The following is a 26,546-nucleotide window of genomic DNA, read 5'->3' on the forward strand; positions in this document are numbered from 1 at the left end:
TGAAGTATCTTATAGGTAAAAAGCAGTACATTCTTAGAATTTACTTGTTATAAAAATGATTAATATATATTAATTTAATTCTAAAATAATATAATCATAATCATTAAAGTCATTAAGAGCTTTGGTGTGAGACCAGGGAGATAGAGCATAGTGATTGAGCAGATTTAATTCCAAGTATCACAGGGCCTCCAGAGCATCACCGGAAGAGCCCTGAAGACCCCTGAGTACCAACCAGGATGGCCTGGTGGTCCTGAGCACTGCAGGGTATTAATAACACCATATACTTGGGCCCTAGCACTGAATGGATGGCCCAGTCGGCCAATAATAGTTGGGAGAGACGCCTGGACCACCTAAGTACCAGTTGGATGCCTCTCCTACTCAACCCCCCCCCCAAAAAAGTTTGACAGCAATGGGAAGTAAGTTATAATTTATTATAGTCATATTGGTTTTTGTTTTGTTTTGTGTTTAGGTCAACACCTGGCTGTGCTCAGGGCTTACTCCTGGTTCTGCACTCAGAGACCTGAAACTGTGATGGGCAGGGGACCATATGGGTGCTGAGGCTCAAGACGAGGTTTGACGCATGTAAGGCAAATCCCCTACCTGCCAGGCTACTGCTCCAGCTCCAGTTACAGTCATAATGCAACACCCAGAGGAAACAACATTTTTCATGTTTTCACATGAAAAATTATGTTTCTGAAATGTTTTTTAGCTAAAAGAATTTCAAAAAGTTTTTAAACAATGCATTGAAGCTCCACGAAAATTATTTATGTTCTCATTTTTGAACATTCTGATTGTTAACAAAGAACATTCATTATTTTTGTATATATAACAGAAATATATACAGAAAGCCAGCAAGAATCTGACCAGGCACATTTCCCCCGTGACCTCACTATATATTAACAGAACTTACGCAGTTATAGATGTTTAGGTTTCTGATCTTTACTTTCATTTATTTAGTTTTAGAATATAAGCTATTATTAGTTGTGATTTACAAAATTATTGAGCATTAGACATATAAGGTTGTAGAACCAATCCACTACCAGTGTCTACTTCCTTCTACCATGTTTCTTCTGAACCCTCTTCAGCCTTTCAAATGACAGGCACATTTTTAAGTTTGGCATTTAAAGTTTGGACTTTTTAAAAACTTTTCTTACTTTTCTTTGGGGGTGGAAGGAGTTGGTGATGGTGGTGGTGGAAATCACAGTATAAAATCAGTTACAAGAACACTGTCCTTGAAGACCTCAAAAGTGTCAGGAGACTCCTGGGAATATACCCCAAAGAGGCAAAAAAGTATAGTCAAAGCGACATCTGCAGTTGTCTGTTCATTGCACCACCTAAGTACCAGTTTACTGTTTACAATAGCTAGAATCTGGAAAAAACCTGAGTGCCCAAGAACAGATAACTGGTTAAAGAAGCTTTGGTACATCTACACAGGTGAAAAGGAAGCTCAGATAGAGAAGAGAGTACCAAATGAAGGGTGTTGTGAGGGTCCTCCCAGGGTGGGAGAAGCATGCTAAAAGTAGTCGATAGACCAAACATGATTGCCACTCAAAGCCTCTCTTGCAAAACACAGTACCCAAAAGAAGAGAGAGAGAACAAGGGGGAATACCCTGCCACAGAGGCAGGATGGGACGGGGGGGGGGGGGGGATGAGGGTGGGGGGGGGGATGCTGGGACCCATGGGGATGGATGACGGGCACTGGTGGAGGGATGGGCACTTGATCATTGTATAACTGAAACCCAAGCACAAAATTTGTAAGCCTATAACTGTACCTCATGGTTTTTCACTAATAAAAAAAGAAAAAAAAATTTAAGGAAAAAAAAGTGTCAGGAGAAATGAAAGAGACAATGTCAGAAGGAAAAACCATGCCTCTTTCTGTCGGTGGGGATGGGTTTTGCTATAATCAGGCTCAGGGACAATCTGCAGGGAGATGTAAAACTTCACTGCATTCCCAGCTCCGGGACACAGAAAGCCAGCAAGAATCTGACCAGGCACATTTCCCCCCTGACCTAGACGACTAGCACAAAAATTTTATTTTTTGTCTAAAAACAAAATTTCAAGAAAAAAAAAATCCTCTAACTTACATCTCAAGATGGATGAGTTTTACATGCCAACAACAGATCTTAGGAAGAATTAGTTATTGGGTATGGAAAATTTTGTTTCCAGAGGAAAAGCTGGTTAATCACTTAGACTTGTACGGTTGCTCTAATTTGAGCTTCCCGTAAAGTGAATTTTACTCATTTACCTAGCTACCTTCGACCTGCTACACTGATGTTTAGCATTTGAGAACAGAGAAAGTTAGAAAAGTGGGCAACTGAGTGTTTTGCAAAAGATGGTAACAAGAAGAGCTCCATCTCGCTATGACTCTGCCTTGGTAAGAATAAGAAAATTCCTTTCCCCTGGAATCTGAGATGTCGTTTACAATCTGCCTGTAACCAAGAGCATGTGGCAGAAATGAGGCTAGATGTCTTTTAAAGCCGGGACAGAAAAGGCCAAGCAACTTCTTGGTTCTCTTGGTTCACTGGGGAATGATGCCTACAGGTTAAGAAGTGTGGCAACAGTGAGGCGACCATGCAGAAGTGGCCATATGGAAGGAGAGGGATTTAGTGGACAGTCCCAGCTCTGAGCCACCCCTATAAAGACATAAAACACGTGAAGAAGTCATAAGGACTCCCTGGGCAGACCATGTGTCTGTCGAGTAATTATTGCATGACCTCATGATTACCTCATGAAAAGCAGAGGACCCACCCAATTGAGTCCTGACTAAATCACCAAGCAAGAAAACGTATAAAACATATAGTTGTTGCATTTATGGTTCAATGATCTTTGTATGTAGGAGGCCTACACTGGGTGCCTGGCACGGCATGATCCCCCAAGCACAACCAGGAGGAGTCCCCAAGCAAGAAGCCAGTAGTAGTCCCTAAGAACCACTTGGGTCTGCCTCCAGATGCAAGTGAATGAAGTTGTTTTCAATAATAAGTTTGGGGACAGTTCCTTGCACAGATATCATGGCAGGGCTACTAGGAGCCACTGAATGAGAAGTGAGTGACCAAAAGGCCTGATTCCAAAAAAAGAGGTGACTGCTTCAAAGGTGTAAACCATCTCATAAAATAGCACAGAAGGCACCTTAATTAACTTTCCTGTTAGAAAATAACTACCATGTTGAATCCAGAATTGGTTATTTCAAATATACAGAGGAGTTGGTAAGAGAGTAAAAAAGGTTTTTTGTTTTGTTTTGTTTTGTTTTTTTAAACAGAGTAAGTAAAGATTAAGCAGAAAATTTGGGGATGTGTGTGTTAAATCTGGCAACTCTGAGGAGTCATTTTCAAACCCTGGTGAGACACTGAAACTAGAGACAAAACCTGCTCCAGGTGGAAAGCCCATCACGGACTCTCTCACCATTGGGGCCTACATGCATCCTCAGTGTCACTGTCATCCCACTGATCTTCGATTTACTCGAGTGGGCGCCAGTAATGCCTCTATTTGTCCCAGCCCTGAAATTTTAGCAGCCTCTCCTTACTTGTCTTTCCTAATGATTGGAGGCTCTTTCAGGGTCAGGGGAATGAGACCCATTATAGTTACTGGTTTTGGCATATCGGATACGCCATGGGGAGCTTGCCAGGCTCTGCCTGTGCAGGCAAGATACTCTTGGTAGCTTGCCGGGCTCTCTGAAAGGCATTTTATATATATATATATATATATATATATATATATACATACATATAATACATATACATATATATTTCTATGATTTGTTGCCTACTGTCTGAACTCCATCAGATATGGTGTGGTAATTATGGAAATCCTCAGCATAAGGACCCAAAAGATAATGTTAGCCCAAGAATTGGAACCTGGAAGTCAGTCCTCACTGGGGTCTACAGTCCAAATTTAACGAAAAGAACTAAGATATTTGTTGTTCTTTTTTTTTGGGGGGGGCACATCTGGCAGTGTTCAGGGCTTGGTTCTGCACCCAGGGAACCATGTGGGGTGGCCAGGATTGAACCCAGGTCAGCAGTGTGCAAGGCAATTACCCTACTCACCATACTATCTCTTTGGCCCAAGAACTAAGAAAAAATCAAAACCAGTCACCTTAATAAGTTAATTTTAAAACAGTATTAGAAAAATAGACTTTGTAATCAAAAATAATTCTGTGTGAGTCTCAATCAAGTTTTTTTCAGGAAGAATTATCCTAAGTTTATATACCTCTATCGATACAATCTCAAAAAATTTGAAGAAAACCTGAAAAAATTATTAAGAAGAAGGGGGAAATTTTTATAAAAACAGACTGAGAGTTCCCATCTCTCTTTAAGAAACTAGTAGATAAAGCCTACAAATAAAAACTGTCAGGATACAAAAATCTGGTTGAACTAAGCTTTCCCTTTCAGATATAGCAATAACAATATTCCTCTGTAGAAAACACAGTTTTCAAGCAAATGTGGTACATGTATAATCACTGACCACACACTTTAAAAACCGCAGTACTTAAGCTGATGCCCCAGGATCTAGAAAATGAAATCATCATCTTTGGGAGCCGAGATCTAGCCCCAGCAGCATTTTTTAAGTTCCTTCAGATAAATTGCAATGTGTAGTCAATTCTGAAAACCACTTGGCACTTTAGAGGGTACTTTATGGTAATCGGCTTAGATTGGAAAAGAGATGAAATGTAATGAAAATGAAGAAATTAATCAGTCTATTTTAAGTTATAAAACAACAGCCAAACAAAGCCCAAATACTAGGAGGAAGAAGACAAAGGAGCAAATAGAAACCAAGAAAGAAACATATAATAGCAATGATCAAGAAAGGAGTTTATACATGAAGGCCACTCAATACCTCTACTGCAAACCACAACACCTCAAAATGAGAGAGAGCAAAAGGGAATGCCCTGCCACAGAGGCGGGGTAGGGTGGGGGGTGGTGTGAAGGTGGCGGGAGGGATGCTGGGATCATTGGTGGTGGAGAATGGGCACTGGTGGAGGGATGGGTACTCGATCATTGAATGACTGAAACATAAGCGCAAAAGTTTGTAAGTCAGTAACTGTACCCCATGGTGATTCATTTAAAAATTAAAAAAGTAAATACAATTTGAAAAATAATTTTCCTTTTCTATTTCACTTTAAAAAGAAATCTGAAGAAAGGTGTTTATATAATATATATATTCTTATTTTTTCCCCCTCTTGTTTTGGTTTTGGAGCACACTCAGCTATGCTCAAGGTTTACTGCTGCCTCTTGACTGTTCAGGGATCATTTCTGCCAGGGCTCAGGAGGCCATACGGAGTGTTGGGAGTTGAACTTAGGTCAGCCACATTCAAGGCAAGTACCGTATCTGTTCTCTCTAGCCCCCAGTGTGTGAGTATATCTTATACCTCACCAAAGTATCAATTCTGGCAAACAACTAAAATAAGAAAAGCAAACTGTGCATACTTTAGAAAACAATATAGAAGACAAAATTCATGATTTTGCTATGAAAAGATTTTTTTTTTAGGAAACAAAATGACAAATGGTCAGGCTGAAAAATTCATCATATTAAATTTGAGAGTATCTATTTTTTAATCAAAAGATGTCAATATGAGAGATAAATTCATAAATTAAGGAAAAAATATATAACTGGAATGAAGAACTAACAGTAAGAACTTGACAACTCAAAAGAAAACAGGCAAAAGACAGAAACAGAATCCAAATGCCCAGGGGGTATGGTGCTGCCAGCAGGTCAATCTGTACCTGTGAGGTGAGTGCATCAGCAGCCTGATGGTGCCTTCAGACTTCCAGATACCCCCAAATTGCTGCTGTGCCTTTGGCCAACCCCCCAAAAAACTTGGGGCAAAGTTTACCAAGAAAGTAAACAGCCAAAAGTTAGGTATGTGGGAGACACACCCACAAACCACCTCCGGCTCAGCTATACAATTGGAGGCATGGCCTCTCTGGTTCCTGATTGAACTGCTTGATGGCCATGAACCAGAAACTCAGAAACAAATCTTAAAACCCGACAAATTTTGGTATAAATGTGTCCAATCTCTAAAGTAGGTTACAGGTGCTAGGCCATCCCAGGTGGGAAGAGGTTTCATGCCTTGGCCTGTTCCCCCTGATGGCTCAGTGGCTGCCATCCTCCAGAGGCCACTGGACAGTCAGATTTGGGCCAACAGTGACAAGACATGTGGGGACTCATGGGATGGGGGTGGAGCCGGCCCTTCCCTCCCCATCCCAATGAGACCCCAAGTTGCTGCCCACAAATGACCTCTCTGGCTCCTCATCAAGCTGCTTAATGGCTATGATCCCAGAGACTCAGAAACAAATCTCGAAACCCAGCGGCTTTTGGCAGAAATGGGTCCGGACCCTGCAGTAAGTTACTGTTGCTGGGTCACCCCAGGGGGGAAAGGGTGCTGTCCCTCCACCTGCTCCCCCTTGGTGGCTTGGTGGCCACCATCCGCCAGAGGCTATTGGACAGTCAGGTTTGGGCCCGCAGTGACGAGACATGCGGGACCTCACGGAATGGCTGTGGAGCCGGCCATTTCCCTCTGACCCCAATGAGACCCCGAGTCACCGCCAACAAACAGTGGCCTCTCTGGCTCCTGATCAAGCTGTTTAATGGCCATGATCCCAGAGACTCTGAAACAAATCGTGGAACCCAGCGGCTTTTGGCAGAAATGCAACCAGTCCCTGCAGTAGGTTATTGGCGCTGGGCTACCTCAGGTGGGAATAGGTTTCGTGCCTTGGCCTGTTCCCCCTGGTGGCCTGGTGGCTGCCATCCTCCAGAGGTCATTGGACAGTCAGGTTTGGGCCATCAGTGATAAGACACGTGGGGCCTCATGGGATGGGGGTGGAGCCGGACCTTTCCTCCCCGTCCTAATGAGACCCCGAGTCGTCACCCACTAATGGCATTTTTGGCTCCTGATTAAGCTGCTTAATGGCCATGATCCCAGAGACTCAGAATATTGGAACCCAGCAGGTTTTGGCAGAAATCCCTCTAGATTTAATTGTTAAAATATCAGAATTTCAAAATCGCGCGGTCACTACTGTAGCCACGCGACATCATCTGTTATTCATAACCAGCAATAGAAAACAAATTGTCTACTGTTGCCTTTTCAGCAGATCTGAGTGTTGGGGTAAAATCCTAAATAATAATGGTGGGTCTGGTGTCAAAATATTTGAATGTGATCAAAGTAGAGAGAGAGTAATGTGGAAATCATCTGCCCCACAGGTAGGGGGAGGGTGTGGGATGGGGGTATACTGGGATTTTTGGTGGTGGAGAGTGGGCACCGGTGAAGATACGGGTGTTTCACTGTATGACCGAGACCTAAACGCGAAAGCTTTGTAACTGCTCTCACGGTGATTCAATAAATAAAATTATAGAAAATGAAAAAAAGCTCCCCGTGATGTATTCAATATGCCAAATACAGTAACAACAAAGTCTCACAATGGAGACATTACTGGGCCCGCTCGAGAAAATCAATGAACAACAGGAGGACAGTGACAGTGAAAAAAAAAAGTAAGGCGGAGTTCATGTCCAATTCAATCAGCTAATCAGTGGCTGAATAAGTAGCAGTACTCCTACATTAAAAAAAAAAAAGAATCCATATGCCCAACAAATATGAAAAATGCTCAATATCACTAGTAACTAACGGGACACATTAGAAGCATCATGAAATGTTATTGTATAACCATTAGGTTGTCAAAGAACACAGAAACAAGAGTTTACAAAGCCCGACCATTACATGTTGGTATAAAGGAGGTTTGTTCTTGCTGGTGTAAGGGTAAGTTGAAGTGGTCATACTGCAAAGCGATTAGCATAAGTACTTGAGCTAAACGGTCACACAACCTGATTCTATCACAAGAAAAATACACAAAAAAAGTCTTCACTGGGTGATCTTAAAGATGGTTAAGAATAAGATTAAGGGTCAACTAGATAGTAAGGGGTTAAGGCACTGCCTTACTTTTTAATTTTTCTGGGTTTTGTGCCATACCCAGCCGTGCTCAGGGCTAACTCCTGGCTGTGCACTCAGGGATCACTTCTGGTACAGCTCTGGGGAATATATAGGCTTCTGGGGATTGAATTGGGGTCATCTGTATACACACTCAAGAACCCTAAGGCACTTGTCTTGCATGTGGACAACTAGTTCAATCCCAGCACCCCATCAAGTACAGCCCAAAAAACCCAAATCAAAACAAAACAAAAAAACTTCTAGACTAGACCCATAAATTCAACATCAACAATAAAATAAAGCAAGAGCAATGCTTACATAAATAATTATTGGTGACTTCTATATATACAAAATATTATTTCAATAAAATGTCAGTAAATAGTATTTCATTTTGATTTCAAGAAAAAAAAAAAAGAACTGCCGAATCAACCCAGAACTTCTGTGTTGACTAAATAGCCCAACATCCATATGAACACTGTATGATTCTATCATGCAAGCCCCAAGAAAGGCAAAACTAAGAAATATCTATCTGTTTGTACATTAATCCATCTATCTAGGTTAGGAATATATAGAAAAGTAGTTAAACTGAAAAAAAGAAAAACAACTCCAAAAACAAAAAAATCAGAAGGCAGATGACGAATACAAAGGTACCTCTGGTACTTTACTATTTAGGGGAAGAGGGGGAATGCAAGGCAATTGCTGAGCTCAGAGGGACTCCTATGTGCTGTGCTGTGCTACTCAATATGATAATATCACTATACCATATACTATGGGCCAGAGCAATAGCATATTGGGTAGGGTGTTTGCCTTGCATGCAGCCAACCTGGGTTCAATTCTTTCACCCCTCTCAGAGAGCCTGGCAAGCCACTGAGAGAATTCCACCCGCACGGCAAAGCCTGGCAAGGTCTCCGTGGCATATTCAAGATTCCAAAAACAGTAGCAACAAGTCTCACAATGCAGACGTTATTGGTGACCGCTCAAGCAAATCGATGAACAGGAGGACAGTGACAGTGACAGTGACCATATACTATATCACCCGCTGTTCTAGAACTCATCTAGAACAAAGTGATACAATACTAATCTAGGAGGCAGAATTAGCAAAGCAGGTTTATTTTTAAAATATAAGTGGTACCCTTTGTTTTAAAACATTTTTCATGTTTTTTTTTTGTTTGTTTGGTTAAAAGGGGCAAACCCAGCAGTGCTCGGGGGTTACTCCTGGCTTTGCTCTCAGGATTTACTCTTGAGGGGACCATATAGGATGCCGGAGATAGGACCCAATTGGCTGCGTGCAAGACAAGCACCTTACCCGCTGTTCTCTCTCTCTTGCTCTTAATGTGTGTTCTAAAAATGAATGCTGCTTATGTAAAAAATGTTTAATTATATATACTTCACCAGAGGTGATATGATTCACAACTTACACAAAATTAAAGGACAAATATGGCAGGAAATGTGGTAGGATCAGGATTGGGAAAGAAACGTTAGCCATTGTTAACACTTGACATAAAGACTGTATCTGATCCGGACTGGAATGATAGCACAGCGAGTAGGGTGTTTGCCTTGCATGTGGCCAACCCGGGTTCGATTCCCAGCATCCCACATGGTCCCCCAAGCACTGCCAGAAGTAATTCCTGAGTGCATGAGCCAGGAGTAACACCTGTGCATCGCTGGGTGTGACTCAAAAACAGGAAAAAAAAAAAAGACTGTATCTGATCTAAAGTCCTGTGCTTTTTTAGTAGGAAGAGAGCAGGAAGTGTCCTATGTCCAGAGTATCGTTGATGGAACGGTGTGGAGAAACCCAACTAAGTAGTAGAATCCACACAAAATGAAGCAAGAGGCGGGAAAGACAAGAGCAGAGGGCTATTGCTTGGAAGTATTTCGGATTATTCATCCTTCTCGGATGACTGAGTCAGCGTGTGGATGTCTTAGTTGCTTTGTATGCTTTTGGAAAAGCAATAAAGTTGCAAAGAAACTAAATCCTCATGGCAAGAGCCATGAGGGTTCTTGCCTTGTCTGCAGGCGTCAGTCTGGCCCAGGGCTTATCTGCTCGGCGATCGTAGTCGGGAGAATCGGTGACTTCCACGTACTCGTTAAACCGCAGGATCCTTCGAGCTTGGAGTTCTGCCACCGTGGGTCTCAGGCTGAGCTGCAGAGGATGGGGGTGGGGAAATGACATCAGTAAGCCACTCACAGCCTCCCAGTGGCAAGTTTTCTCTAGAGCACTTCCAAGTTTTGGTGAAAGAAGGTCACTTTCAGATTGGGGGGAAAAAAAAAACAGTAGCCTTGGGAATTTCTAATGAGAACTAGAAAGCAGTGTGCCCTAATTTTGCGACTATAAAAATCATCATTGTTAGATAGGTCACCGTCTTTGGCAACCATCTGCGTGATGCTATTCCTCCCCCCCCCCCCCCCCCCCATTCCTCCAGTTTCCTGGCACTGGGATAAAGGCATCTGTCATCCCTGCAACAGGGAACATGGACAAACAGACACCGCAGGAATCTAGATAGAGGATGGCTGGTTTGGGGGTGAGCACCCCAAGTTCTGCAACTTTCAGAGAGGAGACTAAAACACACTCTGCTCTGATGACAGGAAGCCTGTAAGACGGAAATGTACCATGTTAGAACCAAAGAAATGGTCCGGCAGCTGGGGGCCAGTTACAACCTCCACCGGGTGGAAAGACCAGCCCGGCCCCCTCAGAAATTCATCCTGGGGCCTCGGATGGCTGTTGGGCAGCAATGAGGAGGAGAAGATGGTACAGAAATGCCTTCTAGGGGAGCCACAGCTGCTGAGAGTCAGTGGCACCCTGGAGGGCACTTCTGATCATTCGGCTTCCTCTGACGCCCTGTCAAAATCAAACTTAGAGTTAAAGCCACCAAATCCTTTCTCCAGTATCCTCTCTTGGTCCTTTCTTAAGCCCAGGAAGAAGGCAAGAGTGGTTCTAAGTGCTTCAAGAAATCTCGCCTCTAGGTTTACTGGCATCAGCTACTCTTTGCTACCAAAGTTCACACTTTTGTGGTCTTTTTCAGGGGCAAGGTATCATCCCTGGGGGCCCCCTCCTTTTCCTTCCACTCATACTGCTCCACACCGAGCCAGACTCTCCAGTCTAAGTGATCTCTGGAGGTAATCCTCATTTGCAAGAGGCTTGAGCATGGCACATTGGTGGTCAAAAACAAAAAACAAAAAAACAACAAAAAAACCCTTTTCCTGAACCTCAGTTTCCTGCTGAGCAGAAATGGAGTCTGAGCTATGTCGATGATCTAACATTCAAGGCATACATGGGCGCTTGGAAGTCCTGGGTCTACAATCTGAACCAGCCTGAGCTTGGGGATGGCAAATGCAGCTCCTTCTAGCTTCCAATAGACCTGGCAGGCAACGGATAAAGGAATAGTGTAAGTGGTTGCGTTAGACTTGCAGCTGGGGTGTCATCTGTAGCACTAGCTCCTCAACTGCCTCTCCAGAGAGGGGCAGGTGCCCACAGGGAGAGAAAGCCTTGCCCCACGGGACGGCCCAAAGCGACTGGCCCCACAAGTGAGAAATTCTCCCTCCAGTCTCAACCTTCAGGAATGGCGCCCATCACGGGCTGGCTATTTGGGCCATGGGTAACCTGCACTACGGCACGGAACTCTAGGCGATCAAAGCAGGTGGGGGCAGGGTCTGAATGGTCATCTTCAGGCTGTAAGTGGGTAGAACTGCTGACCTTGCACCCAGCCCACGTGGGTTTAAGATCCAGCACCCCGCTTGGCCTCCTGAGTCCTACCGGGAGTGATCCCCGAGTGCAGATGGGATCAATAAGCCCAGAATAGAGCCAGGTGTGGCTCAAAAAGAAAATGCTTTTTATTTATTTATTTTGTCTGTGGACTCTCCAGTGATTTCAGATATCAATGAGTTAAGCGACACTTCAATGCAGGTGCCATAGTTTATCCACACTATGTTTCTCTGGGTGTGAAAGAATGTGCCGGAAAAATTGCTGGATAAACATTTGTAATGTTTAAGCAGAGATCTGTTCTAAGGCTATTAATTTTTTAATTATTGTTTTTCTGGTGTTGGGGACTGAACCCAAGATCTACATGTGCAAGGTGAATGCTCTGTCCCTCAGCTACGTCGCCAATCCTATTATTTTAATACAGAAAACAAAATTAAACAAACTATGGGCCTGGTATCAGTCTTCTATTCGCATAAATGAGTGGAAACAGTTGCCTTAAGTTTGGCAAGTACGCATTCTGTTAATTCAGGCAGTATTAAAGCAGGCAGGTAGAATCAATAAGTTCGCTTCATAAATTACTTACCCAGCTCAGATATGGAATAGTGAGTGGCAAATACTTGGTAGCAATAAAAATAGCTATTTAATATTTTAGGACTACATGGGAGGCAGAAACAATTTTAATACTACACTTTGAAATGTTAGTAATCACTAACTCGGAAGGAAAATTTTAATCATTTCCTTTTCCTTTTTTTTTGTTCATTTTAAAAACTCCTTTCTGCATTAATTTTTTCACACAGATTATATGTTATTTTTACAAGCAGGAAATGCAATTTAGAACTCTGGATTACTAACTTTCCAAAAGTTAGATATCATGCAATTACAAGTAAAAACACAATTTATATTGCATGCATTATGCTGATTATAAAGCCATGATCAGTTTAGTAGACTAGTAGGAATAATTATCCCTCAACATCAAATTTTCATGTAGAGAGATAATTTGCATTTAGAAAATGAAGTATATCTCAAAACACAGACACTCAATTAGTATTCATAGTTTCATCACCTTTCTGCTGAGTCTGCGTTTAAGTTCCATTTTTGCTTCTTGTTCTTCTTCTTCATTCTTTTCTGTATATTAATGAAGGGAAAGACATGATAACTCAGCTACTGTAAATGATTTTACAATCAGAAAAAAGTAAATTAGATCACAATTATTTTACTCCAGCAGATACTGATCTCCACAAACATCTTTGAAAAATCTGTCAAAGGATTTTACAGGAAATCAGTCATAATTACATACATTATGTACGTAGATATGTGTATATATATGTATATATATGGAGAGAGAGGGAGAGAGAGAACTTTTTCCCTATAGAAATTGTTTTTCAATTGTAAACTTCTTGACTTTTATTCTATTTAAAAAAAAAAAAGAAAAACAAAACCCAGGAATGTCGATATAGCATTTTCCAGGTCAAAATATTTCACTGCTGATCATCTCATGGGCTTATAAGCACAATTCTCAGAATTCAGATAAAAATTTACTTCTGGATTTAGTCTTCATGGGAAAATCTGAGACATATCAAAAGAACAAATTAGAACCATCTGATGCATGTCTGAGTTGCTGATTCCCATTCAAGTCCAACCAAAATACTTGATTTGTCTACTCTGGTTTCCATAGAAGCAGAATATAATCATTTCTTTGGATTTCACTTTCAAACCAGAACGTTCTGAATGGGGTTATGATGTACTGTTGTTGGAGATTATTTATTTTCTTGTGACTCTGACTTTCCAAAGTCTTCTCTTTCTCTAGTGCTTTACCAAGCAGTACAATTTAATAGCCAACTTAAATGAAGGCTTTTCATCAGATGGAATCAAGGGGAAAATGTCCAAAAATTTAAAAGAAATAAACACACTTTGGGATTTGAATGGTTATGTATTTGATTAACATCTCTCTGTTGTTTCAGCATATCATTGTCCAAAAAGTGAGCAAAGATTTTTACTACTTAGATAATAATGCTTACAAAAGTTTATCTTTTAGAAAGTACTCTTAGGAATTCTATTGTAGGAAAATCACATTGGATAAAGGGTCAAACAAAATAATCAAAAATAAAAATATCCTTTACTTATTTATAAATAAAATTTATAAATAAATTTCTATCTTTAAGAGATTTATTATTAGTAAGATGAATGTTATCATGAGTAAAATGTCAACAAGGTAGCTGAACATTTTAAGTTCTCTGTTAATTTTCCTTAATTAGATGGAGGAAAGTTCCTTTCTAAATTCATCTAATTCAATCCACCCAAATGAATAATTCTTTTAAATAATTCATTTCATTTTTCTATGAAAGAGAATGATCGCTCTAGTTATTTAGACAAGGAGTAAACTTGTTCTGCAAGATAAGAAACAACTAGTTCCAGGGTCCTAGAGGTAGAATGGTGTTATTAAGGAACTTGTCCTGAATGTGTTTGACCCTGGCTCAGTTCCCAGCACTTCAAGAGGACCACCAGATATGGCCCCCAAACAAAGAAACAGAGAAAACTAGTTAGCATGCTTTCACTTAGTGCCTCTGAGTGTCCATCAAATTTGGCTAAGGCTCAGATTTCTTCCTATGAAAATAGGAGGCTTTGGGGCTGGAGCGATAGCACAGCAGGTAGGGTGTTTGCCTTGCACATAGCAACCTGGGTTTGAGTCTCAGCATCCCATATGGTCCCCTAAGCACCGCCAGGAGTGATTCCTGAGCGCAGAGCCAGGACTAAGTAACCCCTGAGCATTGCTGGGTGTGACCCAAAAAGAAAAAAAAAATAGGAGGCTTTTCTAATGGTTTCACAAGACATGTATTTTTTGATATACTCAAAATACATCTTTAAGGTAAAAATAGATGTCACAAGAGTTGAATGAGGCATATGAATTTTAAATTAAACAGAATTTTAAATTTAGGTAAATGCCAGACCTGTGGTTTATGTGATTTAAATCAGGATATTACAAGATCAGGCCATAGATGATATAATGAAATGAAAATGTAACGCTAAAGAAATTTCAATCATTCTTTGTATAAAGTGATGATGCTACATTTTAAAACACGCATTTTAAAGGCAAAAAAAAAATCCAAGAGGAAGCAAAGCCGATGAATGCTTTCATTTGCCTGAAATACAAAAAAAAAATTTCCTTGAAGGAAATATTAGAAAATTTTGCCCCATGAAGCCAATGTACATCTAGGTGAAAGTGATGTCTGAAAATAATGAAGGGCCAATTGCAGTTTGGGGAGTTAAATAGAGACTTTTGGGGGTAGAAGACTCTTAAGAGATACTCCGGGTGTGGGTGTCAAGGACTCCATGGTCACTTGTTGCAATTCTTGACCAAGCTGGCCATCTGTGCAATGTGAGGGTCCAAGTGTTTGCTCGGGCCCTTAGATGACAGGGATTACCTCGGTCACCCCAGTACACCACGGGAGACTGTGTGGTGAGGCTCAAACTCAAGGTCAGTCCATGCCCAGGATGCTGGACTATCTTGTACCACTGCCACATGCTGGTTCCAGGGAATCCTTTGTTTTTTTTTTAAACACCAAGAACTTAGTTCCTTATATTTCCCATGTTGGAGAATTGAAATAAAGAGGGCGTGGAACACAGGGAAGCCAACATGACACTTTTCCCAGTCTGGAGTGAGGCATGTTGTAAAATCTCTGACAGAGAAGTCAAGGTTAAGTTTTCAACTTAGTTCTGAAGTTTCCACTGATTCTTTCTGCACCATTTCCTTCATTTCTGACTGACCGGAAGGCTAATTGTAAAGTAGGACATATGTCTTCTGGTGACTTTAAGTAGTCTTGGCAGGCTATTCTTGAAGGAAGCAATGTGACTCTTTGACTAATGTTGCCCTCTCCTTTGAGTAGAGAGGGGAAAACATTTTAGAATAGCCACAGGAAGTACTTTCCATAAACATACAAACAATACATGTGGTTGAAGAGCACTGTGCATGACAGGAAACCTGCTTGTCTAGTATTGCCCAGAGTCTCCTGTAAATGGGCTCAAAGGAAAAACAAGAAACTCTCAGAAATGGAAGCAACTGGAATACTTTATTTCTGAAATTACTGCTGCAGCGAAAGTATGTTTTTAAAACCAAACCAAACATTTCTGTGGCTTTACTTCGCCCCCTTTTTATATGCATCCATATGACTATTAAGAATAAAAATGAATGAAAATACATGTATAGGCTTACTGTGATATGCATCAAAAATAAGGCTGCTCAATGGATAGATACTAAAGCAAGATGTAATGAAATAAGGTGTAAATGGTAGGTAGATCGGTAGGAAGTGTACAAATTCTTTTAACTTTAGGCATATATTAAAAAATTCAACATACAATGCAGAGGACACATAATGCAAAATTCAATGGCTATTTCCTCGACAGGATCATTGGAACTGCAATGAGTTGAATAAGCTGAGTGAATATACATTTCTGTCCCTGTTTCATAAAAGGTGTTGCACAGACATCACTACTAGCAAAAACTAATCCTTTCAGGAACCAAAATTCACATTTCATTTTAGCAACATTAGGGACCTTGTTCTAAAATGCACTACTAATTAAAACTCAGTACCTCTGCTTAAAAATACACTCAAAAGGCATTCACACAGAACCGAGTTCAAGCCAAGGGTAATACTGAGAGTGCCACCTAGGAATAAGACTGGTTTTTGTCCTGGGTAAAAGTTGTCTGTATAGGGCTGGAGATGTACCTCAGCAGACCCATACTGTGTAAAGGGTGGAGGTGGGGGTGGGTAAGGATAGACAGAAAGAAACACAGTTAACATAGTCATTGGAGATATGTTTTTAAATTAAACTAGGGGATGTGCTCAGAATGCTGTGACTGAGTTCCCTGACCTGTAGAGAAAAGATGACCTAGTTGAAACAAAGTGTCCTTCTGTCCTTTCAAACATCCCATGGCGGGCTCAGATAGAGAAGGGACCACCAAGTAAATGATGCTTGGATGGGAGATGCATGCTGAGAGCTGACTATGGACCAAACATGATGAACACTTGGTACCCATATTGCAAACTGTAACATCCTAAAGGGCAGAGTGAGTTAAAGAGAACCTGCCTGCCACAGAGGCGGGAATATGGGGCGGTGGGAGGGATACTCGGAACACTGGTGGTGGAAAATGGGCACTGGTGGAGGGATGGATACTCTATCATTGTATGACTGGAATGTAATAAGTTTGTAAGTCTGTAACTGTACCTCAAGGTGATTCATCTAAAATAAAAAAAATTAAAAAACAAATTTAAAAAAAGCCGGGGCTGGAGAGATAGCACAGCAGGTAGGGCGTTTGCCTTGCACGCGGCCAACCCGGGTTTGATTCCCTGCATCCCATATGGTCCCCTGAGCACTGTCATGGGTAACTCCTGAGTGCAGAGCCAGGAGTAACCTCTGTGCATCGCCGGGTGTGACCCAAAAAGAAAAAAAAAACATACCATGGCACCCACAGATCTTGGTTTTCAAACAAAAGGTGAACAAGCGCAATCCCAGCAGCAGACCCCCACAGAGGCAGGGGGTGGGTGACAGGTGGAAAGGCGACCCTGGGGCTTCCTGAGCAGGCTCCATCGGATGCCCCAGTGAGCCCTCCCGGGCCTCTTGGTCTCCCCTCTGCTTCTCTTGGCCCTCAGACCTCACATCAGGAGATCAGAGGCTGGTTATCGGCCCTTCCAGAATGGAAACGTGGCTTTAGTTTCCAGAGTAAGCAGGCTTCCACAAACTATGAAGGAAGTGAAAAAACGGCTGGAGTCGCATCTGACGTTGACTTTGGCCTTTTACACTTTCCCGGACCTCCAGGAAAACAGGGCCCAAAAGCCAACACAGCACTTAAGATCAACAAGTAATAAATTTCTAGCCCTCTGAGACAGTTCCTCAAAGATCCAAACGCCCGCATGGCTTGGCTCGGCTAGTCTCACAGGAGCAGGAAAGAAGTACCTCGAATGTGCACTTTCCTTTTCCCCTCGGGAGGCATCCAAGGGAGACATAATCTCATAAATCTCGGGAGCTTATGGTCTGCATTTGTTAAAATAGCACTGAATAAATATTTTCCAGGAACCTATTATCAAGAGCCATCCGTCTTTTGGGGTGTGTTTGGTCATCAAAATTAGATACTGCTTTCCTATCTTTCAAAAGTTAAGCCACAAGTTTCTGGCTGTGTTTTCCCTTGCTAGCTTTGACCTTTTTCCTCTCGAAACTAGCACTTTTTACACATGGCGGGCCACTTCAATCCATTCTTGAGTTCTATTCCTGTGATGTCCACAAACAGCCAGTGAAAAATATTCCATGGAAAACAATCCCTCTCACTGTTCAGTGTTCACTGTTGGGTTAGGAATAGCAGTTGCAGTATAAATAAATACATTCCTAACTTTTTTCTTACCTTGAGGAAAGAAAGCATCATTGGCTGGACATTGGGGATCAGCCCGATAGGCACAACTGAATCCCAAGAACCAGACAGAAAAAGATTTGCACAGCCATGCCTCAAAACTGTCTTAGTATTCTCTGGGCTCTGTTCATCCTTGCTTTTTGGTGTTTTATTACCAGAAAAAGCATTTTTGGAACTGGGTTAATAATATATAAAACCACAGCATGGTTTCCATTTAAAAAAAATACCCATTATTTAACTCAGGGTGGCTATAGTAACCGCATTGCCAAACTATAGCAGGGCACGCCGTGCTTCAATTCACTTTATGGAACTCTCCAGCATTTGAATTCTGAGAACTTATACCAATGTGGAGAGTGAAAAACAGTCAAAGAAAATAGGAAAGTGAACTAGGACACTTAAGTGCAAAGAAATTATAAATAAATCAAGAGAGAAATAGAGTTTATCATAACTATGGAAAATAAGATGAAATGAAAATTGTCTTTTACCATAATTATTTTAAATGGAATTATTTGTTAAGCCTGCCAACAACAACGATATAGGACTATTTGATTTATTTCCTTGTGGAATATTTGGCCTTCTCTTTGACAATTATTTACAACCAGATTAGAGCATTTTCTCCTAGTCAGTATTTAGGTGAAAGGACACAGAAATATATTTTATCTCTCTTTTTGAAAAGTTTTATTTTAGAAACTGGAATTCACAGTGCTGTTAATGAATTTCATCTTTCTTGAAAAAAACTGATGCTACTACAACTCTGGTCTGGGGGTAGGAGACTCAAAAATCATACAATGAACTACAAGTGTCAATAAACAATTTTAAAATATTATATAAACAATCATATACAAATGTTATAGAAGGGGGCCATTTAATTATCTGTGGGAAAATATATTATGGTTGCTAGTGTTTAAGGGTTATGATGGTCTCTCGAGGAACTCTGTTAGTGGTGACCCAGTCACCGTACACTATAGGACACTTACGTTTTAGAATATTTCTTTGCTCCAATTCTTCAGTTGTGGGCCTCTGACTGAGTCGCCTATGATAAAAAGGTAAAACAAGATTCATGTTTATTACATTCAACAAAAGACTTCTCCAGTAGGATGCAAAAAAAAATAGTAATTCTCTATTTTTTTCCTGTTTTGAGAAACAAAAATACATTAAAATATCTAAATACTATCCCTCTTTCCATCTGCAGAAGATATTATGGTGGAGACCACAAGTCATTAATCCACTCTGACCGCAGACACTAGGCACCCCCTTTAACTATAGCTTCCAGCTACAATTTCTATCTCCCCACTAGCAAGGTGTGGTTCCATGACAGGATTCTTACAATACGATATAGACGTATTTTTTTAAACTCCCATTTTTTTACCCTCAAAATGACTGTGCACGTTCTCTCCTTTCTTCCCCCCTTCTTCACCCTCTCTCCACGCCTTGTCTCTTCCTTTGCCCCTCTTACTTATTTTGTGATTTTTTCCCTCTTATTTTATTTGGTTTGGGGGCCACATTGAGTAGTGCTCAGGGATTACTCCTTCTCTGTGTTCAGGGATGACTCCTGGTGGTATACATGGAAATTCTATATGGTGTCAGGGATTATAACTGGGGTCTGCTCGTACAAGGAAAGTGCTTGAACTCCTTTACTATCCTGTACTATGTCCCTTTACTATCTTCCTGGCTTGCTCTTCTCTTTTCCATGGACACGGGGTCCTGTAAATCAGCTTGCATCGTGTAGATTTGACTATTCATGACTGTGAGAAAAAGAGAATTAAGACAAATGGAAACCGGGTGCCACTCTGGCTGCAAGAATGGGTGAAATCTTCCTCCTCTCCCCGCCTAACCTGGACAACAGCCCAGCTACCTGCGAACATGTGAAAAATAAGCAAGCATGTGTGAAAGGGCCTCAGCTGGAACAGTCCACTCCCCTCTTTGGTCTCAGAGCACCTCAGCCTCAGCCCTGATTAAATATAGGAGGTAAAATGGTGACCTGAAAAAATACTACTGCTCAAGAGACCATACAAATTCAGGAGATGATCAATCTACAGTGTACATGTTACATGAAGTACGATTTTCGTGACATCAAATGAACTTATGATATATATTACATAACGTGCTATAAATCACAACTTAAGATACGTGTGTGTGTGTGTGTGTGTGTGTGTGTGTGTGTGTGTGTGTGTGTGTAGCACTGCAGCACTGTCCTCCCATTGTTCATTGATTTGCTCAAGCAGGCCCAGTAATGTCTCCATTGTGAGACTTGTTGTTACTGTATTTGGCATATCGAATACACCACGGGTAGCTTGCCAGGTTTTGCTGTCCAGGCGAGATACTCTCAGTAGCTTGCCAGGCTCTTCGAGAGGGGCAGAGGAATTGAACCCGGCTCGGCCAAGCCGGCCACACGCAAGGCAAACGCCCACATATATATAAAATATGACATCCAGGTCTGAATCACCGTCTGTAAATTTGTTCCTGGTCATGTTTACATCATTAATTTGCTGCTAATCAAAGGAAAATACTACCTTTGGATGGTCTCTGTGCAAATTAAATTAATATACATGAAAGTTAAACTTTAAACAAACTATCAATTCTAAATTACTGCTATCACAGAAATGTCAGAATAACAGACACCATTAAAATTTAAATATTGTATCAAAATTGAATGTCCCTTGCCTGTGACAAAACAAACACTTGTGAGCCTCAGAGCCAGGCCTCCGACCAGGATCACTTGACTTTGCTGTTTGAACTTTACAGTGACCCCGTGTGCAATCTATAATTCTGCCTCTGTACTAGAAGAGAAGGACTTTTCTAAGGCCAGAACTATGGGTTATTTCTTATTGAATGTTAGTGAGCCTGTGTGCTACAAAATTTACACTGGCATGACCAAAAACCCTTTCCTTTGATAAAAAAAAAAATCATCGCTATGGTCTGCGTGTATATTTACAGAGGCTCTCAAATTTCTGGCAGATGAAGCAGAATCCTCATATAAAACAGATCTTTGAGTTGCTGTTCTAGTTGGGTGAATTCCCTAACCATCCCACCCACAAAGCGCATTCACACTTCCCTGACTCTCTCCAGAGAAGCTCGAACATCATCTCCAAGAAACCCCAGTGAAGAAGCAAGAAAAATTGCTCCATCAAAGCCAATGTCTCACAACGTTCTTCGACAGTTCCCTGATTTTGAATGCCAGGCTTATTTTAACTTCTCATTGCCACCGACAGCTTGGAAAGAAATATATTTTCAAAATAAAGAGCTGTGTTTTTTTCCTCTCCTTTTGGATGACTTCTGCCTTGGGATGGAACTACCACATCAAGAAATAGATTTTTTTTTCATGTAAGTTATTCTTGAAAAATGCGAAAGAAGGACAATGTAAATGCACCCCATTGTTAATAAAGTTGCCAGCACTGGATTTAATTTTCAGCATTTTATTAAATATGTGTGTATGTGAATGATAAAAATGGGGAGGATCCCAGGTAGTGGATTCAGGGGTCTCTCCTGGTGATTTTCAGTCAACCAGACTGGATGGTTCTGCACTAAATCCCATAGCCTCCAGCCCAGTCCTCCATTAAAATAGACAGCACGCCAAAATATCCACATGGCAACACTGTATGTACACAGTATGCAGAGAATTCTTGTAATTCCAAGCAGGTAAAGGAATTTTCTCCCACATTCAAATTTCTGCCGTGGAATTCCAGGTTGAGGTACAATTCCTGTTGTTTATACAGAGCTAAATAAATCAACCAAGCAACTCAGATCTAAATGTGCTCAAACTTGATGGCTGGGAGGGCCACGGATATGGCTCAGCAACCAAAGGCATGAACCTGCATTCGACCCCCAATGCCATACACACACAAGATTCCTTTAGTGCATTCCATCATGGGGCTACCCAAAGCTCAACCTGAGATATGCGATTCCTTTCTTTGACTCTAGGGCAGAACTCACTCTCATGGCTCTCTCTGGACAAGTCCTCTTTCCCTCTCCCTCCTTCTCTCTCTCTCTCTCTGAGAGGGCCACACCCAGTGGTGCTCATGGCTAACTCCTGTGTCTGTCTGTGTTCAGGAATTACTCCTGGTGGGCTTGGGGGACTATATGGGATGCTGCAGATTGAACCCAAGTTGACTGCGAGCAAGGAAAATGCCCTGCCTGCTGTACTATAGCTCCGCCTCTCCACCCCCCCACCCCCGCTCCATTCTCTCTTTAGTAAGCAATTCATTCTCTCCCTCCTCACACTTCCTAAATAAGATTATTCTGCTTCACAGGCACACAAACTTGACTGCTGATTTGAAACTCAGAGGGACACTGAGGTAAGCACCTAAGGCTTCCTGACTTGGAAGAAACCATCTATGGAAAAGGGCAGAGGCTTATGCCAATTCAGGAATGCTAGCAAGCCCAGGAATTCTGGACAGGAATTCAGGTATGTTTACATGTTACTTATGACTATCTGCAATGTACAACAGCAAGGCCGAGCAGGTGTGGCAGAGACCTTCTCTCCAGCAAAAGCCTATAACGTTTACTAACCGGTCATTTACATACTCTGGCTGTGATGGCAAGTTTTGGGAATCTCAAAGCCATGTGGACCAGGGGACCGGGTGTTTGCATACACAAAGATCTCAGTGGTCAAGAGACTACGGAACGGGGAAAAGTATGATTGAACTGGCATTTTACTAAACTTTGAGCAATTACCTGACCAACTTCGTTCCGATCTGTTGTCGAATTTCCTGCCTCTCTTCCTCAGAGGTACTCTGTAAGATGTTTTTGTCCTCTAACTCCTTCTTAGACGGTCTGTTGCCAAGTTTGATAGCAAGAGTATCCCTTCGTCGTATTTTACTTGCTAAAGCACCTGTGGAGTGAAAAAGGCAGAAATGCAGGAGAAGAGACTTTGAATAAGTGGCACTCAGGTCACAGGTGGCCAGAGTCTAGATGAAATGCTTGGAATTCAAATTAACCCGAAGGAGAGACGTATGAAGCTTTTTAGGCGTCTCCTGAAAAGTACTGGTTACCATGAAAAAACTCACAAGTATTGCCTTATCATTTCAATTGTGATGTTTGAAATGGATTCTGCTGAGATGGTACATTGAGGAAATTACGGATTGCATAATGTGCCTCTCTCTCTCTCTCTCTCTCTCTCTCTCTCACACACACACACACACACACACACACACACACACATACCCGGTGATGCTCAGGGGTTACTCCTGGTTCTACAGTCAGTAAGTCAGTAATTACTTTCTCTCTCTCTCTCTCTCTCTCTCTCTCTCTCTTTCTCACCCGGTGATGCTCAAGGGTTACTCCTGGTTCTCTCTTGGTGCTTGAGGGACAATATGGGATGCTGGGGATTGAACTGGGTTGACTGTGTGCAAGGCAAATGCCCTACCCACTGTATTATCACTCTGCCCCACCTTTTTGCTTTTCAAGTCTTAAAATCTTATCCTCCTTAAACTGTACAGCAAACCTTTGTAATCTTTTCCTCTACTTTGAAATTGCACTCACAAAACTCTCCCTTTGATGCCAGCATTTTCATCTGAAGTTCCCTGTGACTCCTGATTTCTCATCAATTGGTAGTTAACACTAGAGTGGCAATAAAGATTTTTGTTGTTTAATACAAATCAATAGTATGTAATCAGTGATAGAGAAAACTTTTTGTGATCTATAATTGCTATAACAAATTCTTTAGTCATCCTGATGAATTTTTTTTTAGAGGCAGAGGATGTGTCTCTGTGATGGACTGACATCCAGGGTTTAATCTCTATTACCAACAACAACAACAAAAGGCATTTCCAGAGCTGGAGCAATAGCACAGCGGGTAAGGTGTTTGCCTTGCACGTGGCCAACCTGGGTTCAATCCCCGGCATCCCATATGGTCCCCTAAGCACCACCAGGAGTAATTTCTGAGTGCAGAGCCAGGAATAATCCCTGAGCATCACTGGGTGTGACCCAAAAAGTTAAAAAAAAAAGGCATTTCCAACTTCTCTCAATTATATATAACTGAATTGCCTTTGTTACTATTCCTTCTCAGAAGAAATCCCATCTCACTTATGGTTGATGGGAAATTGCTCTTTTGTTTTGTTTTCCTGGTCCATATCTAGTAGTGTTCAGGGCTTACTCCTGGCTCTGTGCTCAGGAATTTCTCCTGGTAGGGCGCACGGGACCAAATGCAGTGCCAGGGACAGAGCCAGGGTTGGCTGGGTACAAAACAAACTCCGTATCTACTGTACTATCTTTCTGACCTATGTTCTTATTTCTTACCAGATCATTCGTTTTTCTTTAAAATTTTTTTAATTGAATCATTGTGAGATAGACCCTTACAAAGCTGCTCATGATTAAGTTTCATACAGTGGTACAGTGGTCCAACACCCATCCCTCCAGCAGTGTACATTTCCCAACACCAGTGTCCCCAGGGTCCCCCCCACTCCCAGCCTGCCTCTATGGCAGGTGCTTTTCTTTTCTCCCTCCCTTCCTCCCTCCCTCCCTCCCATCCTCCTTTCCCCCCTCTCCCTCCCCCCTTTTGGGTATTGTGAGTTTCAATACAGACACTGAAAGGTTATAGGGTATGTATAACCATTTTAACACTCCATTCTTATCCAGCATCGTAATTTCCAGTATTTATTGTCATAATGGTACCTTCTCTATCTTACCTACTCTCTGTCCCCTCCCCAACCCCACAGACTTGTGATTGATTCTTACTAGATCATTCTTGATCCATTGCTCCCTGCCTCTCCTTAAATTTAAGCCCCAGTATGAGGCCCTCATGGTGAGAAATGTACACTGGTAAAGGAATGGATGCTGGAACATTATATGACTGAAACCCAATCATGAAGAACTTTGTGTATCTCACTGTGATTCGTTAAGAAAAAAAGAAAGAGAAAAATATAAATAAATAAATAAATAAATAACCCAAGTATGAAGCTGAATACATTTCCCAAATCCTTAACAAGGAAGGAGAGTAACCAAGAGAGTCTTGCGTTGATTGAAGAACGGTCCCAAGGTAGAAGGTCATAACTGATGGTTCGGAACAAGGCCTCTGTCAACAGAAACCTTCGGGCAAATGAAAATGTACATTGCAACCCAAGAGATATGGACCTGACCTTGAGGAAAGGCTGCCATCTGAACTCAAACACACACAAGCTTCGGTGAGCAGCACAGCGGCTCCTGTCCCCTACCACACTCCTCCCTGTCCCCTACCACGCTGCTCCCTGGGAAAGGGCCTTACTTTCTCCACTGCCGTCTTCGTCTTCATCCTCATCGTCGTCATCGGTGTACAGGATAGGCCCATCTGAGTCCGAGTCATTGGTCTGGTACTCCTTTTGGCCTTCGTCCTCTGAGGCACTGAAGATCTCGGAGCATTTTCCCGCCAGCCCAGGAGTCAGCAGCTGCAGTGCTGGCTTTCCCCGCTCGTCTTTGGTGCCGACACTGTCCAAGGCACAGAAACACAGGATGGTTTCCCACTGGCCTTTGGTCTGGCTCTGCAGCCCAACTTGCTGTGGCCATGATGACTGAAAACTGCCCGGACCCTCCATTATTTATCTTTCCAACCCCCCAAAGCCAGCTAACCAAGGGGGAACTAACTCATCTTATCCTGAGAACAGGCACCTCATAGGGTAGGGACCTAGGAAAGCCCCAATTCTTCCCTTCCCTTCCCTTCCCTTCCCTTCCCTTCCCTTCCCTTTCCTTCTTCTTTTCCTTTTTCCTTTCCTTTCCTTTCCTCTTTCCTTTCCTTTCCTTTCCTTTCCTTTCCTTTCCTTTCCTTTCCTTCTCTCTCTCTTTCATTTTTTTTTGGGGGGGGTCACACCTGACGATGCACATGGGTAACTCCTGGCTTTGCACTCAGGAATTACTCGTGGTGGTCCTTGGGGGACCATATGGGATGTTGGGAATCGAACCTGGGTCAGCCACATGCAAGGCAAATGCCCTACCCACTGTGCTATAGCTCCAGCCCCTCTTTCACTATTTCTATTTCCATCCTTGCCAGTATGTGGACCAAGTTGGAAGGGCTGGATTCTCTCAGGGTGTTTGTTTCTCCGTTGGGAAAACTGCCTCTCTCAACACTCTGTTTAGTAACGGAAGATGGGAAAGGTGAAAGGAAAATGGATTCTAGAAAAAAAGCAAGGTGGCTTAGTACTTAGCTTGGAAATGGTCTGTTTACTGAGCTTCAAGCTGCCGTACCTATACAAAGCTTGCCTTTTCAAAAACAGTATTTTAAAAGTATATTTATATTAAAGATATTAATGATTAATATAAAATATTCTTTGTATCAAAACAAAGGCACTTTCATTGTTGGGTACAAAAGAATCCCTCAACTGGTTTTAGATATTAATAGAAGCCTCTGAATTTAGATGTCACACTTCTCAAAGACCACTTAGTGCCAAACATGTGTTTGCTGTTCTTGCTAATGAAAAAAATCCAAGAAAAGTTCTGTGGATAATAAAATAGGTAAACTTTGCAAAATCTCAGGTATTGAAAAATTCTTTTTTGTGACAATCAGTGTCAGTGTTCACAAGAATCTAATTTTACTAGAAGTAAAAAAAAAATCAACGGTCAAA

The 26,546-nt window shown here is 41.8% G+C and overlaps 1 protein-coding gene across 3 annotated transcripts in view; it reads right to left on the bottom strand.

The window, feature by feature from the left end:
* Window positions 1-26,546, bottom strand: part of PHACTR2 (phosphatase and actin regulator 2) — a 308,176-nt gene that overhangs the window by 27,374 nt on the left and 254,256 nt on the right. For all 3 annotated transcript variants that reach the window (XM_056126232.1, XM_056126233.1, XM_056126231.1), the window contains 5 exons: window positions 25,217-25,416; window positions 22,690-22,846; window positions 18,993-19,048; window positions 12,679-12,740; window positions 9,921-10,058 (listed from right to left, as the gene is read on the bottom strand). In XM_056126232.1, coding sequence (XP_055982207.1) covers window positions 9,921-10,058; window positions 12,679-12,740; window positions 18,993-19,048; window positions 22,690-22,846; window positions 25,217-25,416 — 613 coding nt within the window. The remainder of the gene's footprint in view (window positions 1-9,920; window positions 10,059-12,678; window positions 12,741-18,992; window positions 19,049-22,689; window positions 22,847-25,216; window positions 25,417-26,546) is intronic.

This window comes from Sorex fumeus, unplaced genomic scaffold, assembly GCF_029834395.1.
Source record: "Sorex fumeus unplaced genomic scaffold, SorFum_2.1 ptg000061l, whole genome shotgun sequence".
In the NCBI taxonomy this organism is placed as follows: Eukaryota; Metazoa; Chordata; class Mammalia; order Eulipotyphla; family Soricidae; genus Sorex; species Sorex fumeus.